Here is a 17,649-nt window from a genome sequence, read left to right on the forward strand (position 1 = left end):
AAACTTGGCAAAAAATTTATTTGATAAAAGCAACTGTAAAATAGAATCAAGATGATGCAAGTGAGCTTGGAACGAATTACTATAGACCAATATATCATCAAGAAAAACAAAGACAAATTTTCGTAAAAACAGTCTAAGTAAATTGTTCATAGCCGCTTGAAATGTGGACAGGGCATTAGAAAGTCCAAAAGGCATCACCAAAAATTCATAATGCCCATCCAAAGTGCGAAAAACTATTTTAAAAGTGTCTTGTGGATTTAGTCTAATTTGATGGTAACCGGAACGAAGATCAATCTTAGAGAAAACCTATGCAATTCCCAGTTCATCAAGCAATTCATCTATTGTAGGATAGGAAAAGGATCCTTGACTGTTACAGCATTTAGAGCTATATAATCCACACAGAATCGCCAAGTACCATCCTTCTTTTTAACAAGTAAAACTGGTGAAGAGAATGGACTAGTACTAGGCTTAATAATCCCATCATTTAACATTTCAGCAATCATTTTGGTCATAATGGTCTCTTTTAGGAGTGAGGATAGTGGTAAGGCTTCACATTAATGGGGTTGTATTGGGTAATAAAGGGATATGATGATCTTGGGGTCAGTGAGGGGGTAAGCCTTTAGGTTTTTGAAAGATGGGCTCATATTGATGTAGTAAAGTTTGAATTTTAGGGTTAAAATGAGTAGGTGGGTTGGGTATGGAAGGGGAAGGAGGGCTTAAGGAAGGCTCGTGCAAGGAGTGGGATATGGTTAAAAGGTGACAAGTGGCTATAGAATCTTGTTGGATAAAATGGCATAATTGGTGAAACAAGGCAAATGATGGAGAAAGGCATTCACCCGTAAGAGTGATACTGGTGTCATGGTGAGAAAAGGTAAGGGAGGGAATAGAAAAATCAGCTTGAACTTTGCCTAAAGTTCGCAACCAAGCAAGCCTAGGAACCACATCAACACCTTCAATGGGAATAAAATATAAAGGAACATGAAAATAAGCCATTTGAATATCAAGAGGGACTGTGGGGAATAACTGATTACAGGTAATGAATTCGCCATTGCCTACCATAACTTGAAAGGAGGTTGTAGGGATTGTAGACAAGTGTAAGTGACGAACCAGTCTAGGTTGAATTATGTTGTGGGTGCTACCAGTATCAATCAATACGAGTACTGAAAACCCATTGATAGTCCCTTTAAACTTGAGTGACTAAGATGAAGGGACCTCGGTCAAAGATTGTGTGGATAATTGAAAATGAATAGCTGGATCTGGTTCAAAAATCTCCATAATAGCCTCAACTAAGAAGTCCCCTGTAGAACCCATATCAGTTGGTGAATCATCATGACATAATAGAAGCAAGAATTTTGGTGTGGAACACCTATGACCAGGGTGGAACTTCTCTTCACAATTATAACATAAACTGGCAGCTCTACATTTTTGTAATTGTTGGGGTGAAAGGCATTTAATTGGTAAGGGTGGGGTAGGTGGTGGGGATGTATTGATAGAAGTTGTGGGCCCTTTTGGTTTGGAAATCAAGGAAGAGTTTGTAACAGCAGTGGAGGGTCTTGGTTATACATAGTGGAAAAATTACGAGAGCTCTTTGGTTTAGTGTCCTTCAATTTAACTTCAATGAGCTCGGCAAGCCCAATAGCTTGAGAAATTGAGTGAGGTTGAAATAAGGCCATTTCATTATGAATATTCGGTAATAGACCAGAAATAAAGCAATTTTTAAGAACCTCAGGAGGGATACCAACAACTTTATTACACAATTTTTCAAAATTGGTTTGAAAGTCAACAACCGAACCTGTTTGGTGAAGCTTCAACAATTCCGCTTAATGATTCTCATAAGAAGAGGGCCCAAAACGAATCTCCAAGGCCCATGCAAAAGAATGCCAATAATCACCCAATTGTTGATTATGAAACATCCACTTGAACCAACTTAGTGCCTCCCATTGCATATAAAAAGCAGCCATAGGCACCTTTTGCACCCACGGAACCTGATAAAACATGAAATATTGATCAGCCTGAAAAAGCCAATCAAGAGGCTCCGAACCATTAAAAGTGAGAAGTTGGAGTTTAGGAGGGGGAATTTGAGGGTTAGGAAAAGGTGGTAAAGGAGGTGGAGAATGTTGGGTTAGGAAAATGGATGTCGTAGGTCTAGTGGTAAAGGAAGTAATCAATATAGTTGGAGGTATGGTGGTAGTGATAGAAAACGTCAAAATAGTAGTTTGGTTAAAAGGTATAGGGTTTAAATTATGAGTAAAAAGTGGAGGTGGTCTGGGAAAGGATGGATCAATATATGGAAAAGGCAGCTGGGACAAATAGGGTAAGGAGGGTGGGACGGGCATATGATTTGGGTTATTGAAATTAGGAGGTGGGTCAGGAGGAATTGGTGATGCATCCAAAGATGATGAAGGGGAAACAAAATGATCAAGTAATGTATGCATGATAGTCTAGAAGGATTCTTGGTTGTGAGTCATCGCCCATTCCATAGAAGAATAGCGAGAATCGAAAAGTTCAGCTTAGGACTCAAATTTGGATTGTAACTAAGTGATTTTGGTGGTAAGAACGACAATAGCATCATTGTCTTTAGTAAGTTTGAGAGGCATGAAGGAAAAAAAATGAAAGCACCAATGATGGTAACTGCTAGAAGAAATAGAACTACGTACACTAGGTTAACGCTAAGAAGAAATTCTCATTCCATACCATGAAAGGCCATGATCAAAGGTTTTAATACAACAAGAAAAACAAAGTAATCTAGTACCTACATATAGTTGGGCTATCACACATAATCTGCTAACTTTATGCGCCTTTTAATAGCACGTCTGGACCTATTTTCAGCAAGGTCTGGTGGTATTGTAACAGTATGTGTGTGTATTATATTATTTAATTAATATAATAAATTAAAATAATTTTAGAAATATCTATCTTGATTAATATTTTAAAATTTTAAAAGTAAAAATAAATTCAATTTTGTCTACATAAAGTGAAATAGTTATTTAAATAAATTCAGCACATTTGTGTCTTAATGAAATAGATGCTCAATATCACATCATAGTAGGATTAAAAAAATCATTTCATATTTTGAGGATCTAAGGAATATTTTTTTTATAAGAACAAAAGTAAAATTTGCTTAAGGACCAAAAGTTATACGTAATACACGTAAAATCACTACACTAAAATTAGGTTTTTGTGACAATTAATTTATTCTTTAGTGACCATATAAATGGTCATTATTTTTTTTACCAGCATTTAAATAATGGCTGGTGTATCCAGTGTCGCTAATACTATTACCGACATTTATATAAAATGCTGGTAAAGACCTACTAAATTGTCGGGAAAACTTATTTTTTTTAGTGGCAATTTTAGTAGCCATTTTAAAGGCTATTAAAAGTTATTTTTTCAATTGTCTCCTTTCCATCCATTTAGTGACTTTTATTCCTATAATTTTCTTTTCTAAATTCATAATTTATATACTCTTTTTTATATCTCTAGTCGATGTGAGATTTGTAAGATGAAGATTATCTTCTATTTATATATTTTTTAATTTATTTTTTTAATTATCTTATCTCTTAAGAGATGTGAGATTTATAAGGTGAAAGTTGCTCTCTAATTGTTTTATAGCACTATTGAACTTGGTAATAGTGGGTAATTTGATACTAATTTATTATAGTGAATTAAGAGTCTAACTCAACCCTATAAATTAACTTATAAGATGATAGTTATTACTCACTTATATACTATTTAATTATCTTATCTCTAATCGATGTGGGACTAATTTTTTTCAATAAATAATTATCGCTAATATTAAACTTTAGTATAATATAAATACATTTTTAGTGGCTATTATATATTAGCCATTAATATTTTTATTATATAATTAAATAGTGACAATTAAATTATTGTCATTAAACAATTGTCGTTAAAAATAATTTTTGTTGTAGTGAATAATGAATCCCAAATTTCAAACACAATAGAAGCTCATGAGTGTGCACATTGGTGTCTTACTGAAGTACATAATGAGAATCACATCATAATACGGAAAAAAATCATTTCATATTTTGAAAAAAATAGTTTGAGTTTTTTAATAGTTTAATTCAATTTAACTTTCTAATAATTTAGTTTGATATGATTTTTGAATAGTTTTATCATCCGGTAAGGAATTTGTTCTACTTTAATCTATACTTCTGAATTTGAATCTTGAATATTTAAATATGTTAGAGATTTAGAGAGAAAACACATTATTCTTAAAAATATCATTTTTTTTCTTATATTTAAGAAGAAAAAAAAAAGTAAAGATGAGTCATACATAAAGAAGATAAATTAAAAAAAAAACATGTTTTAAAATTATCTTAAGAATTTTCTAAAGCATTAAACAATTTGATTTAGTCAGTATGTTTTAAAAGAAAAATTAATTTTAATACTGTACCGTCCCAGTCAGATCCCGATCTGATACTCTTTACAGGTTTTGATCCAATGAATCTTGAATATGGGTCTTCTCAGTCGGCAGGCGATCTAACCTCTCACATGGGTATGATCAGTCGGATCGCGATCTCACCCACCCCCTGGACGAGCTCGGCCTGGGTATGGTCGGCCAGGGTGCGCTCGGTCATGGTGAGATCGGCCAGGCTGTGCTCGACCATGGTGAGATCGGCCAGGCTGTGCTCGGCCGTGGTGAGATCGGTCAGGGTGTGCTCGGCCATGGTGAGATCGGCCAGGTTGTGCTTGTCTAGGGGGAGATCGGCCAGGTTGTGCTCGGCCATGATGAGCTCGGCCAGGGTATGGTCGGCCAAAGTCCGAGTGGGTCTCACCCTTTGGACTGGTCCGAGAATCAAGGATGAAAAGCCTATCTTTGATAATCAAATATTCCCAAGGAAAACCATTATGGAAATCCTCGCGCTCACAAGGCCCAGGTGGTCCATGAACAGAAAAGTATAAAACCTAAAACCCTAGAGTTAAGACGGTAGATTACACTTTTGAATGCTCTGGCTCTAAGGCTTAACCTAGGAAGAAACCCTAGTCCACCCTTTGGCTGGAACAAATACATTACTCACACATTGTCAAATCAATTAAAAATCACCTTAAATATAATTTATTAAATAATTATTAAAAATTAGTATTTTAATTATTTATATTAATATATAGTTAGATAAAAAAACATTAAAAAATCGTTGAAATATATAATCTTATTTATAATAAAAATTATTACAGATGCATATTGAATATGTGCAAAAATTATTATAACAATTTTTTTTAATGACTAAAGTGCATTGAACTACTTTTTATATTAATTTATTTTTTAAAAAATTGAACTTAAAAATACATTTTTAAAATTTTTAATAAAAAGTTTAGTATTTTTGATAATTTAGCTTAGTTTAATTTAAAATAATTTTTTTAAAACGGTTAATTTTTAATGTCTTTTTTAAAATTGATTAGCAGTTTCGAATAAAAGTCTCAATAGTTCCTTGTTAAACAGGGAAGAATTTTGAATATATCTACATCTGCCAAAAGAAAAATCACATAAATAAAGGAAAACAAATAAAAACTTACAATTTTGCTTACTTAAAGAAATACATATTATTGACTGACGGTCCTTTTAAGTTATAAACATCAATGTGCTTCGTGCAAGTTAAAATCATTACATAAATTAGTTAGGTACTCGTACGAATTACGAATTTATTTTGATAACGTGTATAATATAAAGTTTTTGTAAAATTATTTCAATACATTAATGTTGAATAAAATGATATATATTTATAAAAATAAATAATTATATTAGGGTTTAAATATATTTTTAGTTTCTATAAAATTGATGATTTTGATTTTGGTTCTTCTAATTTTTTTTATCTTTCTAAAATTTATAAGCATTATTTTTTGTTCTTATAAAATAAGTAAATTTTAATTTTGATCCCTGAATTTTTTTTTTTCAGTTTTCATCCCTCTAAAATTTAAAGTAACTATTTTTTAATCCTATAATGATCATTTTAAGATAGATAAATAATATTTATTTTAAAAATTTACAAATTTTTTAAAAAGGTATCAAATATCGATATAATATTAATAATGATTGTAAGTAACCTTTAAGATGATTTCTAAAATTTTTAATAAATAAAAAGTAGTTAAAAATTGATTGCGTAAGAATAGAGACTAAAAATAATAGTTTTAATTTTATAAAGATGAAAAATATAGAAAAAAAATTTATAAGGACTAAAATCAAAATTTACTAATTTTATAAGGATAAGAAACATATTTAAGCCTTATATTAAAGACTAAATAAATATACATTTAAATAATTTTGATTAATTATCTCATCATCACATAAAAAAAAATAACACTTTTTTTTTAATTTCTATGCCATATTCAAAAGTTATTCCACTAAAAAGTAATATCTCAATACTAGAACGAAAATTATGATTGTTATAGTATGAAAATAAAAGAATACTTACTTTTGTTTATATGGATAAAAGACAACAAAAACAACCATCATAAAATCAAAAGAAATCGAATTAAAATGAAAGAATATGAATATGCTACAAATGAGAATATACATATACGGTATTAGACGAAATAATATATATATATGTGTGTTGAGATAAAAATTTTCTTTAAATATTATATATTTGTACAAAATATTGTATAATTAAGACTTTCTTAAATTTATCTGAGATTTGTAAACTCTCTTGTCCCCTAATTTGTAGGAATAAAATATTATTAGAATACAATATTTTGTGTATCAAATGAATGAATAAAAATTATTGAATTTATATTTATTCTTCTTAATTATTATATAGCATTTTTCTTTATTTATTTATTTTATTAAATTTTATATTTAAATAATTTTGTATTTGTTGATTTTTTTTCATTTAAAATTACTTTAAAACTATAATAATATGTTTTAAATTAATATTTTGTATTTTTTGTAAAATTTTAAAAAAAGTTTTATTTTTAAATTAATTAATATTTTTTTATTTTATTCACAAATTAAATTACTTGAATTATAAAATTGTCCATAATGTAAATTTTTCAATCAAATACTTACAATCAATATAAAATATATTTAAAACATTCAGGTAAAATATATATTTATTTTTTGACAGAAATCTATAATTATTTATATTCAGTTTTATTCAATTATTTTGTCCAATTTTTCATTTACATTATAATTTTTTTTGTTAATTATTTTCATTAATTAAATTACTCGTGTTTTAAAATTATTCATAACATAATTTTTAATAAAAACAAATTCATCAAATATTAATTATTAGTATAAATATTCTAGATGAAATTAACATAATAATTGACTTTAATCAAATTATGTGATTTACTTTTATTTATAATTAATTTAAAACTATAATAATTAATGAAATTAATATTTTATGATACTGTTATAATTTTCTATATTAATGTAATATTATTATATAATAATAATTTTAATTTTCTTTTATATAGTATATTGAATATTTTGGTGAGAGATTTTAGGAGAAAAAAATTAGTGTAGAAGATTTACGCTTTATATATATGAAAAAATATACTTTTTTAATGTAAATTTTGAAGGGTATATGTTTTAAATTAATGTTTATTATTTTTTGTAATTTTAAAATTATTTTTATTTTTAAATTGATATTTATATTTTATTCACAAATTAAATTATTTCACTACTAGAAAAGTGTCATTTTCCTGCAAATTTTCCAATAAAAAAATATTCGCATAAATGTTTTGCAAATTTTATTGCAATAATAATTTCACAAAAATTTTTTACGAGTTTATTTGCGAAAAATAATTTACAGATATTTCTTACAAATTTTTTTTATGAAAAATAATCTACAAGTAATTTTTGCAAATTTTGCTACAATTTTAATGATCATAGAAATTTTTTTCCATGGTAAAAATTTGCAAAAAAATATTGTAAGAATTTTATTTTATTTTTTGCAGATTTTCTTGCAAAATTAAATTCGCAAGTAATGTTTACTAAATGGTAGAAAAATTTTGCAGGTAACTTTTCCTCTCAATTGTAATACGTAGGAAAAATTAAAAAAATATTTAAATTTATAAGTTTAATATTTTAAAAAAACTTCAATTCCCACATCGATTGAAAATAAAACGATTAAAGAGTATATAAGTTGGGGTAACACTTACCTTATAAGTTGATTTGTATCGTTGAGTGTTAGGGTTATAATCTATAATCTTAGAATTTAAAAGATTATGAAATTATGTATCACATGTTGGAGGTGTGGAAACAAATGCTCTGTAGAATTTCTTGCAAAAAAATTCGCAGGAAATTTTCTTGTGATTTTTTTTTTGCAAGAAACTTTACTACGAATTTTTTGCGCAATAATTTTTTTTTCGAATTTTAAAATTCGCAAAAACATATTATTCACGAAAGTATTACTTGCAGATAAAATTTCGCAAAAAAAAAATTGTAGGAACAACATTTCTTGCGTATTTTAAATTCACAAGAAAAATTGTATGTAATAAGAGAAATTTTAGTAGTGTTTGTATTAAAAAATTGTTCATCTGAATTTTTCAGTCAAATATTTACAATTAATCTAAATATTTTACATGAATCTTTTAAATATTTTAAAAAAAATACTTTAGAAGAATAATTTTATTTAACAAATATATTTTAAGAAATTAATTTGAATAACGTTATAGATTTTGATTATTTTAATTTAATTGTTTCTTTAGAATTTTTTTTTTAAATAGTTAATTCTTTTATTCGTTGACATGAAATCTAGTTATTTTTATTCAATTTTATTAATTTATTTTGTCTAATTTATCATTTACATTATAAGTTCTTTTATTAATTACAGAGGTGAAACCTATACCATTTTGATTAATTATTGTGATATTAATTATTTTAATATATTTATTTGTTTTTAATTATTTTTAATATCAATTTATTTTTTGATAGAATTTATATAATTATATATATAGAAAATTTAGGAGGAGATTTGGAGGGAAGAAAAAAAGTTGTAGAACTTCTTCTTTTATATTATTTATAGATAAAACCTAAATGTAGCAGTTATTAGTAATTATTATTCTTAATTTCTTTCAAATTTAAGTTTAGTGACTATTACTTAATATATTTTATTCATTGCTAATATATTTTATATTTTCAAATATATATTTAGTTTTAAAATCATTCAATATCAACTTATTTTATAATAATATTTATAAAAAACAGTTTTGAAGGAAAAAATATATTGTAGAAATTGTTTGCTTTATGTTATTTGCATTAAATAAAATAAGTAATAATTATAACAAATATGAAGTATTATATTGTAAAATATAAAAAGAAATCTACAAATTTAAGAATCAACGGTAAATAGAAAAATAACTAGTAATCAATGATAATATTAAAACGAAAATTAAATAATGATTAATGATCATATTAAATTGTTAGAATTTTATAATAACAGATGATATATTTTTTATTATACCAATTTTTGATATATTAATATAGTTTTTAATATATTAATATATTTACATTATAATTAAGTATTTTTTTTAATATAAGTTTTTTTAATAATTTTTTAATTTATATTTTTATTTAAATTTTTTGACATAATTTTTACTTAAATTTTAAATTTAGTATTATTAATAGTTAATATTATTAGTATCAATAACTATTAATTAATGAAACATAAACGTAGTGGTTATTAATAATTATTAGTATGAATTTATTTGAATTTTGAATTTAGTAGTTTTTTTTTTAATAATCAAATAACGTTTTATTTAAGAAACAAGAAACGAGAGTACAAGAAAACTTTCACCCATTATAAATTATAAAAAAAAACTTGAGAAATAATGGTATGACTCATTAAGCTAATTTAAAAAAACTTGAATTTAGTAGTTATTATTTAATATATTTTATTAAGTTTTTTCATTTGCTTATATATTTTATATGTTCATATATTTTTTTAGTTTTAATAATTATTCAATATTAGCTTATTTTATAATAACATTTATATATAAAAAAATTGAAGGAAAAAATATACTATAGAATTTGTTCCCTTAATATTATTTATTTATGTGATAAAATGTTTCATAATAATATTTATATAAAATATTTATGAGAGAATTATTGAAGGAAAATTTTGGAGGAAAAATAATTATTGGAAAGAATTTTTAAGGTAATAAGTTACTCCCTTTATATATTCTATTAATTTTTATCAATAATAAATTAATTTTTCTCTGGTAAAATAAATTTCTTTTTATATTATATATCATTTTAAAAGATAATGCAATTATATAAATTGTATATAAAAAATTGTATTTGGTATATAATATGTGCAAAATGTAGTAGTTATTAATATTGATATAAAAATATATATATAACTATATTTATAATTAATTTTATGTGAGAAAGTTTTAGAGGGAAAAAACTTGAGAGTTCTAAAGAAAATAAAATTGTTACGAAACTTCTTCTCATTATATTATTAATAATATGTGTTTAGAACTTTTTTAAATCTTACTTAATTAACTTCTTCCTAACCACATGTAAATTTAATAGGATTTGACATTTTTATGTTTAAAAGAATCTTTAGGAGAAAAATTTTCAGCTATAAGTTAGGTCAAACTTTGCATATATAAATTGGATAAATCTGAGAACACTAGATCAATTCCTTATATTTCATAACAAACCTTAAAATTATTAAATTAAGAGGCTTAATTAAGAGATGTGGTTAAGTTTAACCTTTGTGAATCATATGTTATATATTTTTTTTTACATCAAATATTTAAATTTTCTCTAATATATTATTCAATAACTTATGAATAAATTATACCTGTACTAATTTATTTAGACCACTATAGGTCTACTTAGTGGTGAAGCTTTAAAGTAATAAATGCACAATCTTTGAGTTAAGTGTCGTTTATGTTATTTTAATCTTTATTATCATATTATTTATTATTTATTAAATTACACTTTCAGACTCTTTATTTTTATCGTTTAATCTTACGTAAGTGATGTGATATTTAATAACATTGACATTTAAAAATTAAAAATGAAAAAATAACATGTAAATAATATTTTTGTTAATAAAATAAATATCAATCACTTGTAAAAATAAATACAAATGAAAATTTTTTGTATATTAATTTTTATTCTTATATATCACATCATAAAATATCACATTACTTAAGTGATAGCAGATAATTAGGTAATGTCAAAATTTAATGATCAATGAACATTTAATTGACGATAAGACTAAAATTTTGTATTTTTAAAAATTGGAGACTAAATATTTTTATTTTAAAATAGAGGGACTAAAATTACAAATTGGCAAAAAAATAGAGAGATAAAAAATACAATTTAACCTTTATTATTTAGTAACATCTATTTATCTATATGGCATAAAACATATATTTAATTTTATAATTTGAACATTAATTTGTTAAAAAAAAATAAAATCTATTTAGCTTATTAATTTAATAAGATCAATACGTGTCTAGAACCTTTCTATGTTAAAAAATGATATATACATAATATATATATATATATATATATATATATATATATATATATTAAATTATTTAATTTCATATATAGTTTAAATATTAATTTGTTTATAATATATTTAATACCACAAAATAATATATTTAATAAATACTAACTAATTACAAATTATTTTAAGAAAAGTTAAGATATTTGTCTAGAACCTTTCTATGTTAAAAAATAATATATACATATAAAACATATATTTAACTGTTTAATTTCATAGTTTAAATATTAATTTTTCCTTAAACATGTTTTAGATGCATCATTAAATTTCATATTACTTTATAAAAATATTTCATTTTTATAAATGTATATTTTAAAGTTTCGATGTTACAATTCTTTTGGAAAAAAAAAGTTTATACAATCATTAAATAACCTTTTTAAACTCGATGACATTATATATATATATATATATATATATAAAAGAATTTAACATGAAAATTAAGAAATTTAATAAATATTTAAGATTTTGTAAAATTTATCATGCAATTTTCTAATAGATTGTTTGACTTTCTTATTAGTTAGATTCTTTCTCATCTATATACTTCTTTTTAGGGATGTAAGTGAGTCAGTTTAGATCAAATTTGAATAGACTCATTATCTAATTTGATCAAAATTTAACAGGTTAGATTGGACCTGTAATAATTCGCCATGATCGTTATATTCAATGGAATCACTACTCCTAACAATGAAAACCATAGTAGTAGAACATAGGAGAGGAACATGATTATATATATATATATATATATATAACATGCATGTATAAGTAAAACAATCAAAACTAATATAAATGAGATATATACATATATACAGTAATCACAAATAATGTTATGTCTTAGCACCAATCGAGCACATCTATGCAAGCTACACACAGTAGCGTCGCCATTAACAAAGATCACGTCATAATCATGAATTTAATTTGAAATTTATTGAAAAACAAAGAAGATGAGAAGAATTCGGATTTGAAAGGATTTTACCGCATAATCAAAAACTTGAATTGATTAAGAGAACTTAGTCGTGCATCTCCATCATTGTTCACACACAAATCTGTTTGGAGAGAAGATGAAGAGTCTCGACCAAACTAGAGAGGAATTCGTGGGAGAGAAGAAAATTGATTTTCATTTTGGTCTTGTTGGGGTTACTCGAAAGATATATATATATCACTCGAAAGCTACACCTTTAAAGCTACTCGAAAGCTATATTACTCGAAAGCTACACCTTTGAAGCTACTCGAAAGAAAGACAAATAAATAGGTACCTACCAAGAAAGCATTAGAAGCCTTAAATGTACAAACTCGAGAATTGGTCGAAAAACGTAAGAGGTGGAAGGTTCTCTGAGCAGTTAAGCAGTTACACTAAGGTAGTTACCAAGACTTGGTCGAAGAAATAAAGAACGTGGAGGAGACAATTATGAGAAATTACATGGATTCCACGAAATCAGCGTAGTGGTCAGCGTTACACACCCACGACTCATCGATATAAGATTAACCACTCTCAAGAAAAATCTATACATATGGGAATCATACCCCTCATACGAGGTCGAAAAAATCATACTTGCACTCTCAAGCACTCACCGCCTGTGCATATGGCTTTCGTGCATGAAATTGCTGGGTATGACCATTTCTTGGCCACATTTTCTTTCTTTTTCTAGGATTAGTGTTGTTTCTTTTAATTCCGTAGTTGTAAGTTTTTAATCGTAACATTGTAACTTGATTGTTATGCAAATTGAACGATGATTTGTATTGTCAATATATGTATTGTTCACTCTGTTCGTTTAAGCATTTACGTGCATGCAAATTACTGTTTCATTATCATTCATGAAAACTTGGAAACAAATGTTTGTTAGTCATATTCTCTTTCCCTTTTGTTCTTTTAATCGTAAATACTTAAATTGAAACAATTACGTGCTAGTTCGAGTAAAAAGAACCTATAAACAAATAATAACTTTTAATTTTATTAGTTTGATTTTTATTATTTTACTAAGTCTAATTTATTTGGGAGAAAAATATTTATCAAAATTATTAAGAACTTCTTCTAAAAAATAATCAACAACAAATAAAAATAATCACCCAAGTATGAACACCACGACATTGCACTATTAATGACTTTTTCAATACTCAAATCTTTTGTAGTTTGTACAGTTTCGTTCCCATCTTGTACATATGGTTCACCATAAATATAGAGAGAGAGACTTTCCTCAACGTCCTACAAATTATAATTGAATATCTCCTCCACAACATACGAAAATGTTTGAGATAAATCTGGATATGCAGCTATTAGCTTCTTTCTTCGTCTTCTTCACCCTTCCCCTCCTTTTCTTCTTCTTCTTCTCCAAGTCCCCAGATTTGAAAAAGAAAGAAGAAGCTCCTACAACCATCACTCTCCCAAAAGTATACCCACTCATTGGTTCCTACTTAGCCTTCAAAGACAACAGCAACCGCGACATCCAATGGCTATCCGATCTTGTCAAAATCTCACCCGCCGCCACTATCACCCTCCACCGCCCCTTGGGCCGCCGCCAAGTCTTCACCGGCAACCCCGCCACTGTAGAGCACATTCTCAAGAGCCGTTTCTCCAACTACAAAAAGGGAAACACCTTTATTAACACCCTCTCTGATTTCCTCGGCACTGGAATCTTCAACGCCGATGGCGACACGTGGAAGTTTCAGAGGCAAGTGGCCAGCCACGTGTTCAACACAAAGTCTCTTCGCAAGTTCATTGAACAAGTGGTCGACACCGAGCTCTCCGATCGTCTCCTCCCCATCCTCGCTTCAGCGGCAGCAACACAAGACCAAATTCTAGATTTCCAAGACATTCTCCAACGTTTCGCCCTCGACAACATCTGCAAAATCGCGTTCGGCTTCAACGCGGAGTACCTGACGCCGTCAGTTGAACGGAGCAAGTTCGCCGTGGCCTACGAAGAAGCCACGGAGATCAGCAGCAAACGGTTCCGCGAGCCGTTTCCGTTAATTTGGAAAGTGAAGAGGGTGCTTGACATAGGTTCGGAAAAGCGATTGCGAATGGCAGTGAAGGAAGTGCATGAATATGCGAAGAACTTAGTGAGAGAAAAGAAAAAGGAGCTGAAGGAGAAGGCCTCGCTTGAATCGGAGGACATGCTTTCGCGGTTCTTGAGTTCGGGGCACTCCGATGAGGACTTCGTGACGGACATAGTTATAAGTTTCATTTTGGCAGGGAAGGACACGACGTCGGCGGCGCTGACGTGGTTTTTCTGGCTGCTAGCTAAGAATCCGCGCGTGGAGAGGGAGCTTGTGAAGGAGATAATGGAGAAATCAGAGGCTTCGGTGTACGATGAAGTGAAACATATGGTTTACACGCACGCGGCGTTGTGCGAGAGCATGAGGTTGTACCCACCGGTGCCGATGGACACGAAGGAAGCAGTGGAGGACGACGTTTTGCCGGACGGGACGGTGGTGAAGAAAGGGACGATGGTGACATATCATGTTTACGCGATGGGGAGAATGGAGAGTATTTGGGGTGATGATTGGGCTGAGTTTAAGCCTGAGAGATGGTTAGAGAAGGTTGACTCTGGAAAGTGGAAGTTTGTGGGAAGAGATTCTTTCACTTATCCTGTGTTTCAGGCAGGTCCTAGGATGTGTTTGGGGAAGGAAATGGCTTTCATGCAGACGCAGAGGTTGGTGGCTGGGATTATGAGGCGCTTCAGGGTTGTTCCCGCCTTGGCGCCAGGTGTCGACCCTCACTTCATTTCCTTCTTAAGTTCCCGGATGGAAGGTGGTTTCCCCGTCAAGATCCTCCACAGGGAAACTTCACATTCAAACTAAATCTATTTTGTTTAATAACTCTATGGAACAACCATCCTTGTCTTTCTTGAAATTACATGGCCTTCTACTTTACTTGTTTGTATTTCTTATTAAATACCGTATTATTTCCAGTTTATATAGTTAGATTGCATAAATAGGAAACAAGAATATGGATATGGAATGAATTGTACTTTTTGCATAGGAATATAATAGTTTGCTATTGGAGTCCAGATATTAAACAGATTATGTTTGAATTAAAGATAAATAAATGTTGGTACCTGGAGATATGCGATAGTTGTTCACTTGTTTGTGACTTAAGGAGTCCATTGTACTACGTAGTTATGGTGGCATAATGCATCAGGTAATGATGTTTCCTTCTTGTCCATGAATTAATGTACATTTTCTTACATAAGCAAAGTCGTAACTTGACAAATAAATTTAAAACTGTTTTTTTCTTTTGATTTTGCCAAATAAATATAATATTACAAATTATCTATTAAAATAATATAAATATTATTGATCAATTTAAAATTTTGTTTATTTTGTGCTTTGCCATCAACTATGTAGCACATATATTATGTCAATTTTAACTAATTATGTAATACTAAAACAAAATTATAAAAATAATTACATAATTATCACTAACAAGATATCTATTCATGAGTGAGACTAGATACAAACTTCTTATAATAAGGTCTTGAATTCAAATTTTGTAAATAAAATATCTTGATTGAAAGGAAAAATCCCTTTAAATATTAATGAAATGTCTTACGTCAAGTTATCTACACCAGGTTGTGTAACACTCAATATGGTAGAAGATGTGGTGATAATTTCTTAAAATTTGTGAACTATTACACATTGTGTATATTACAACCAACATAGATATAGACTTCTACGTTGATTGTGATTTTAATCGACTTAGAAGTTGTCTTTCACGTCGATATTAAAATTACAATTGGTGTAAAATGATATTAAATCAGCATTCTTCCTTCTTTTTCCACTTGGCGTCCTAGATCTTCTTTTTCACAAACATTAAACCTCCATTTCTAGACGTTTGAAACCTCCAACCTTCAATCCCTTTACCTTTCATATGTTAGGATTTATTTTATTTGGACTATTACTAATTGTTGTAATTTTATTTTATAAAATTGGGTTAAATGTTATCTGACATTTTTTTTTCTGTAAGTCCATTTTATTACATGATCTATTTTGAGTTTGGAAATCATCATGTAAGGATAACTAATTATTTTATCAAGTCCAATAGACAAGTTTGCTATGTGTTTTTTTTTTATGTTGGATTTAGTTGATTTAACATTTTTGATTGATGGATATTAAGTTGGGATTTTAGAAATTGAAAGTATAAGATCCCACTATATTCCTATAAGTTTTGTAGCTATCATTTTTGCTTCATCTAAGAGGCATTGGTGATAAAGGGGAGTTCTTATGGAAAGTTGTTTTTATTATACACAACCGAGTACCTAATCAACATTGTTATAACAAATTTACTAAGAAGATATCTACAAGAGATAATTAGTAATTTATAGCAATTGATAAACATTGATATGGTGTTCTAAATTTTAGTGTTAATCTAATGTATAATTCTATCACGTAGTATTAGAATCCAAATTTTTTATTTTATCAATTTCTTGAGTTGGAATTGAAATTCAGAAATTTGCATATCTGTCGAAAATTATCTTTTTCTGACAGATATTCATTTTTATCAATGTATTATGTCCACACTACAAAAAAAAATGTTAAATAATGGAGGTTATTTTGTAGAGATTTTAAAAACCTCTGCAAATTATTAAAAATACAATGTTGTATTTCGACATCCAGAATTAAAGGAGACAACTGCAATTTTTTTATTTAATATACAGAAGTTTTTCAAACCTCCTTTAATTAAAATATTATTTCCCGCTTAAATCTTTTTTCTCTAAATAAAACAAAAACTTCCCTCTTACGCCCAGTGTTTTAAAACCCGGACCGACCCGGCCGGTCGGACCGGTTGGACCGGGAACCGGTAGTCCAGCTGGTTCGAATCTGAAGTTAGATCGGTTATGCAGTCGACCCGTTTCAAACCGGATTGAACCGGTCAATTTTCCGGTTCAACTGGTGAAACCGGTTCAACCACTTTTTTTCTTATTTTTTTTAAAAATTTTTTAAGGGACTATAAATCACAAAAATAATAATGAAAATTGAATCTCTTAATGAAAAAGCAAGGAGTCTTATTAAATATAACAATGACTACTTGTTCTAATATATTTGTTTGCAATATATACAACTTAAATAACTTTTATAGTATATTATTAATTTTAAATTATATATTTAATAATGCAATATCTATGTAAATATTACATATATTATTTTGTGATATTAATTGCAA

General features: G+C 28.0%; 1 protein-coding gene across 1 annotated transcript; it reads left to right on the forward strand.

The window, feature by feature from the left end:
- The first annotated feature begins 13,676 nt into the window (after nt 1-13,676).
- On the forward strand, nt 13,677-15,553 carry LOC109808920 (cytochrome P450 94A1). Its single transcript, XM_020372114.3, has one exon. It carries the CDS (start codon nt 13,734-13,736, stop codon nt 15,285-15,287), a length of 1,554 nt encoding a protein of 517 aa, XP_020227703.2. The 5' UTR covers nt 13,677-13,733; the 3' UTR covers nt 15,288-15,553.
- The last annotated feature ends 2,096 nt before the right edge of the window (nt 15,554-17,649 follow it).

The sequence above is a fragment of the Cajanus cajan genome, chromosome 6 (genome assembly GCF_000230855.2).
Source record: "Cajanus cajan strain Asha chromosome 6, NIPB_CcT2T_4, whole genome shotgun sequence".
In the NCBI taxonomy this organism is placed as follows: Eukaryota; Viridiplantae; Streptophyta; class Magnoliopsida; order Fabales; family Fabaceae; genus Cajanus; species Cajanus cajan.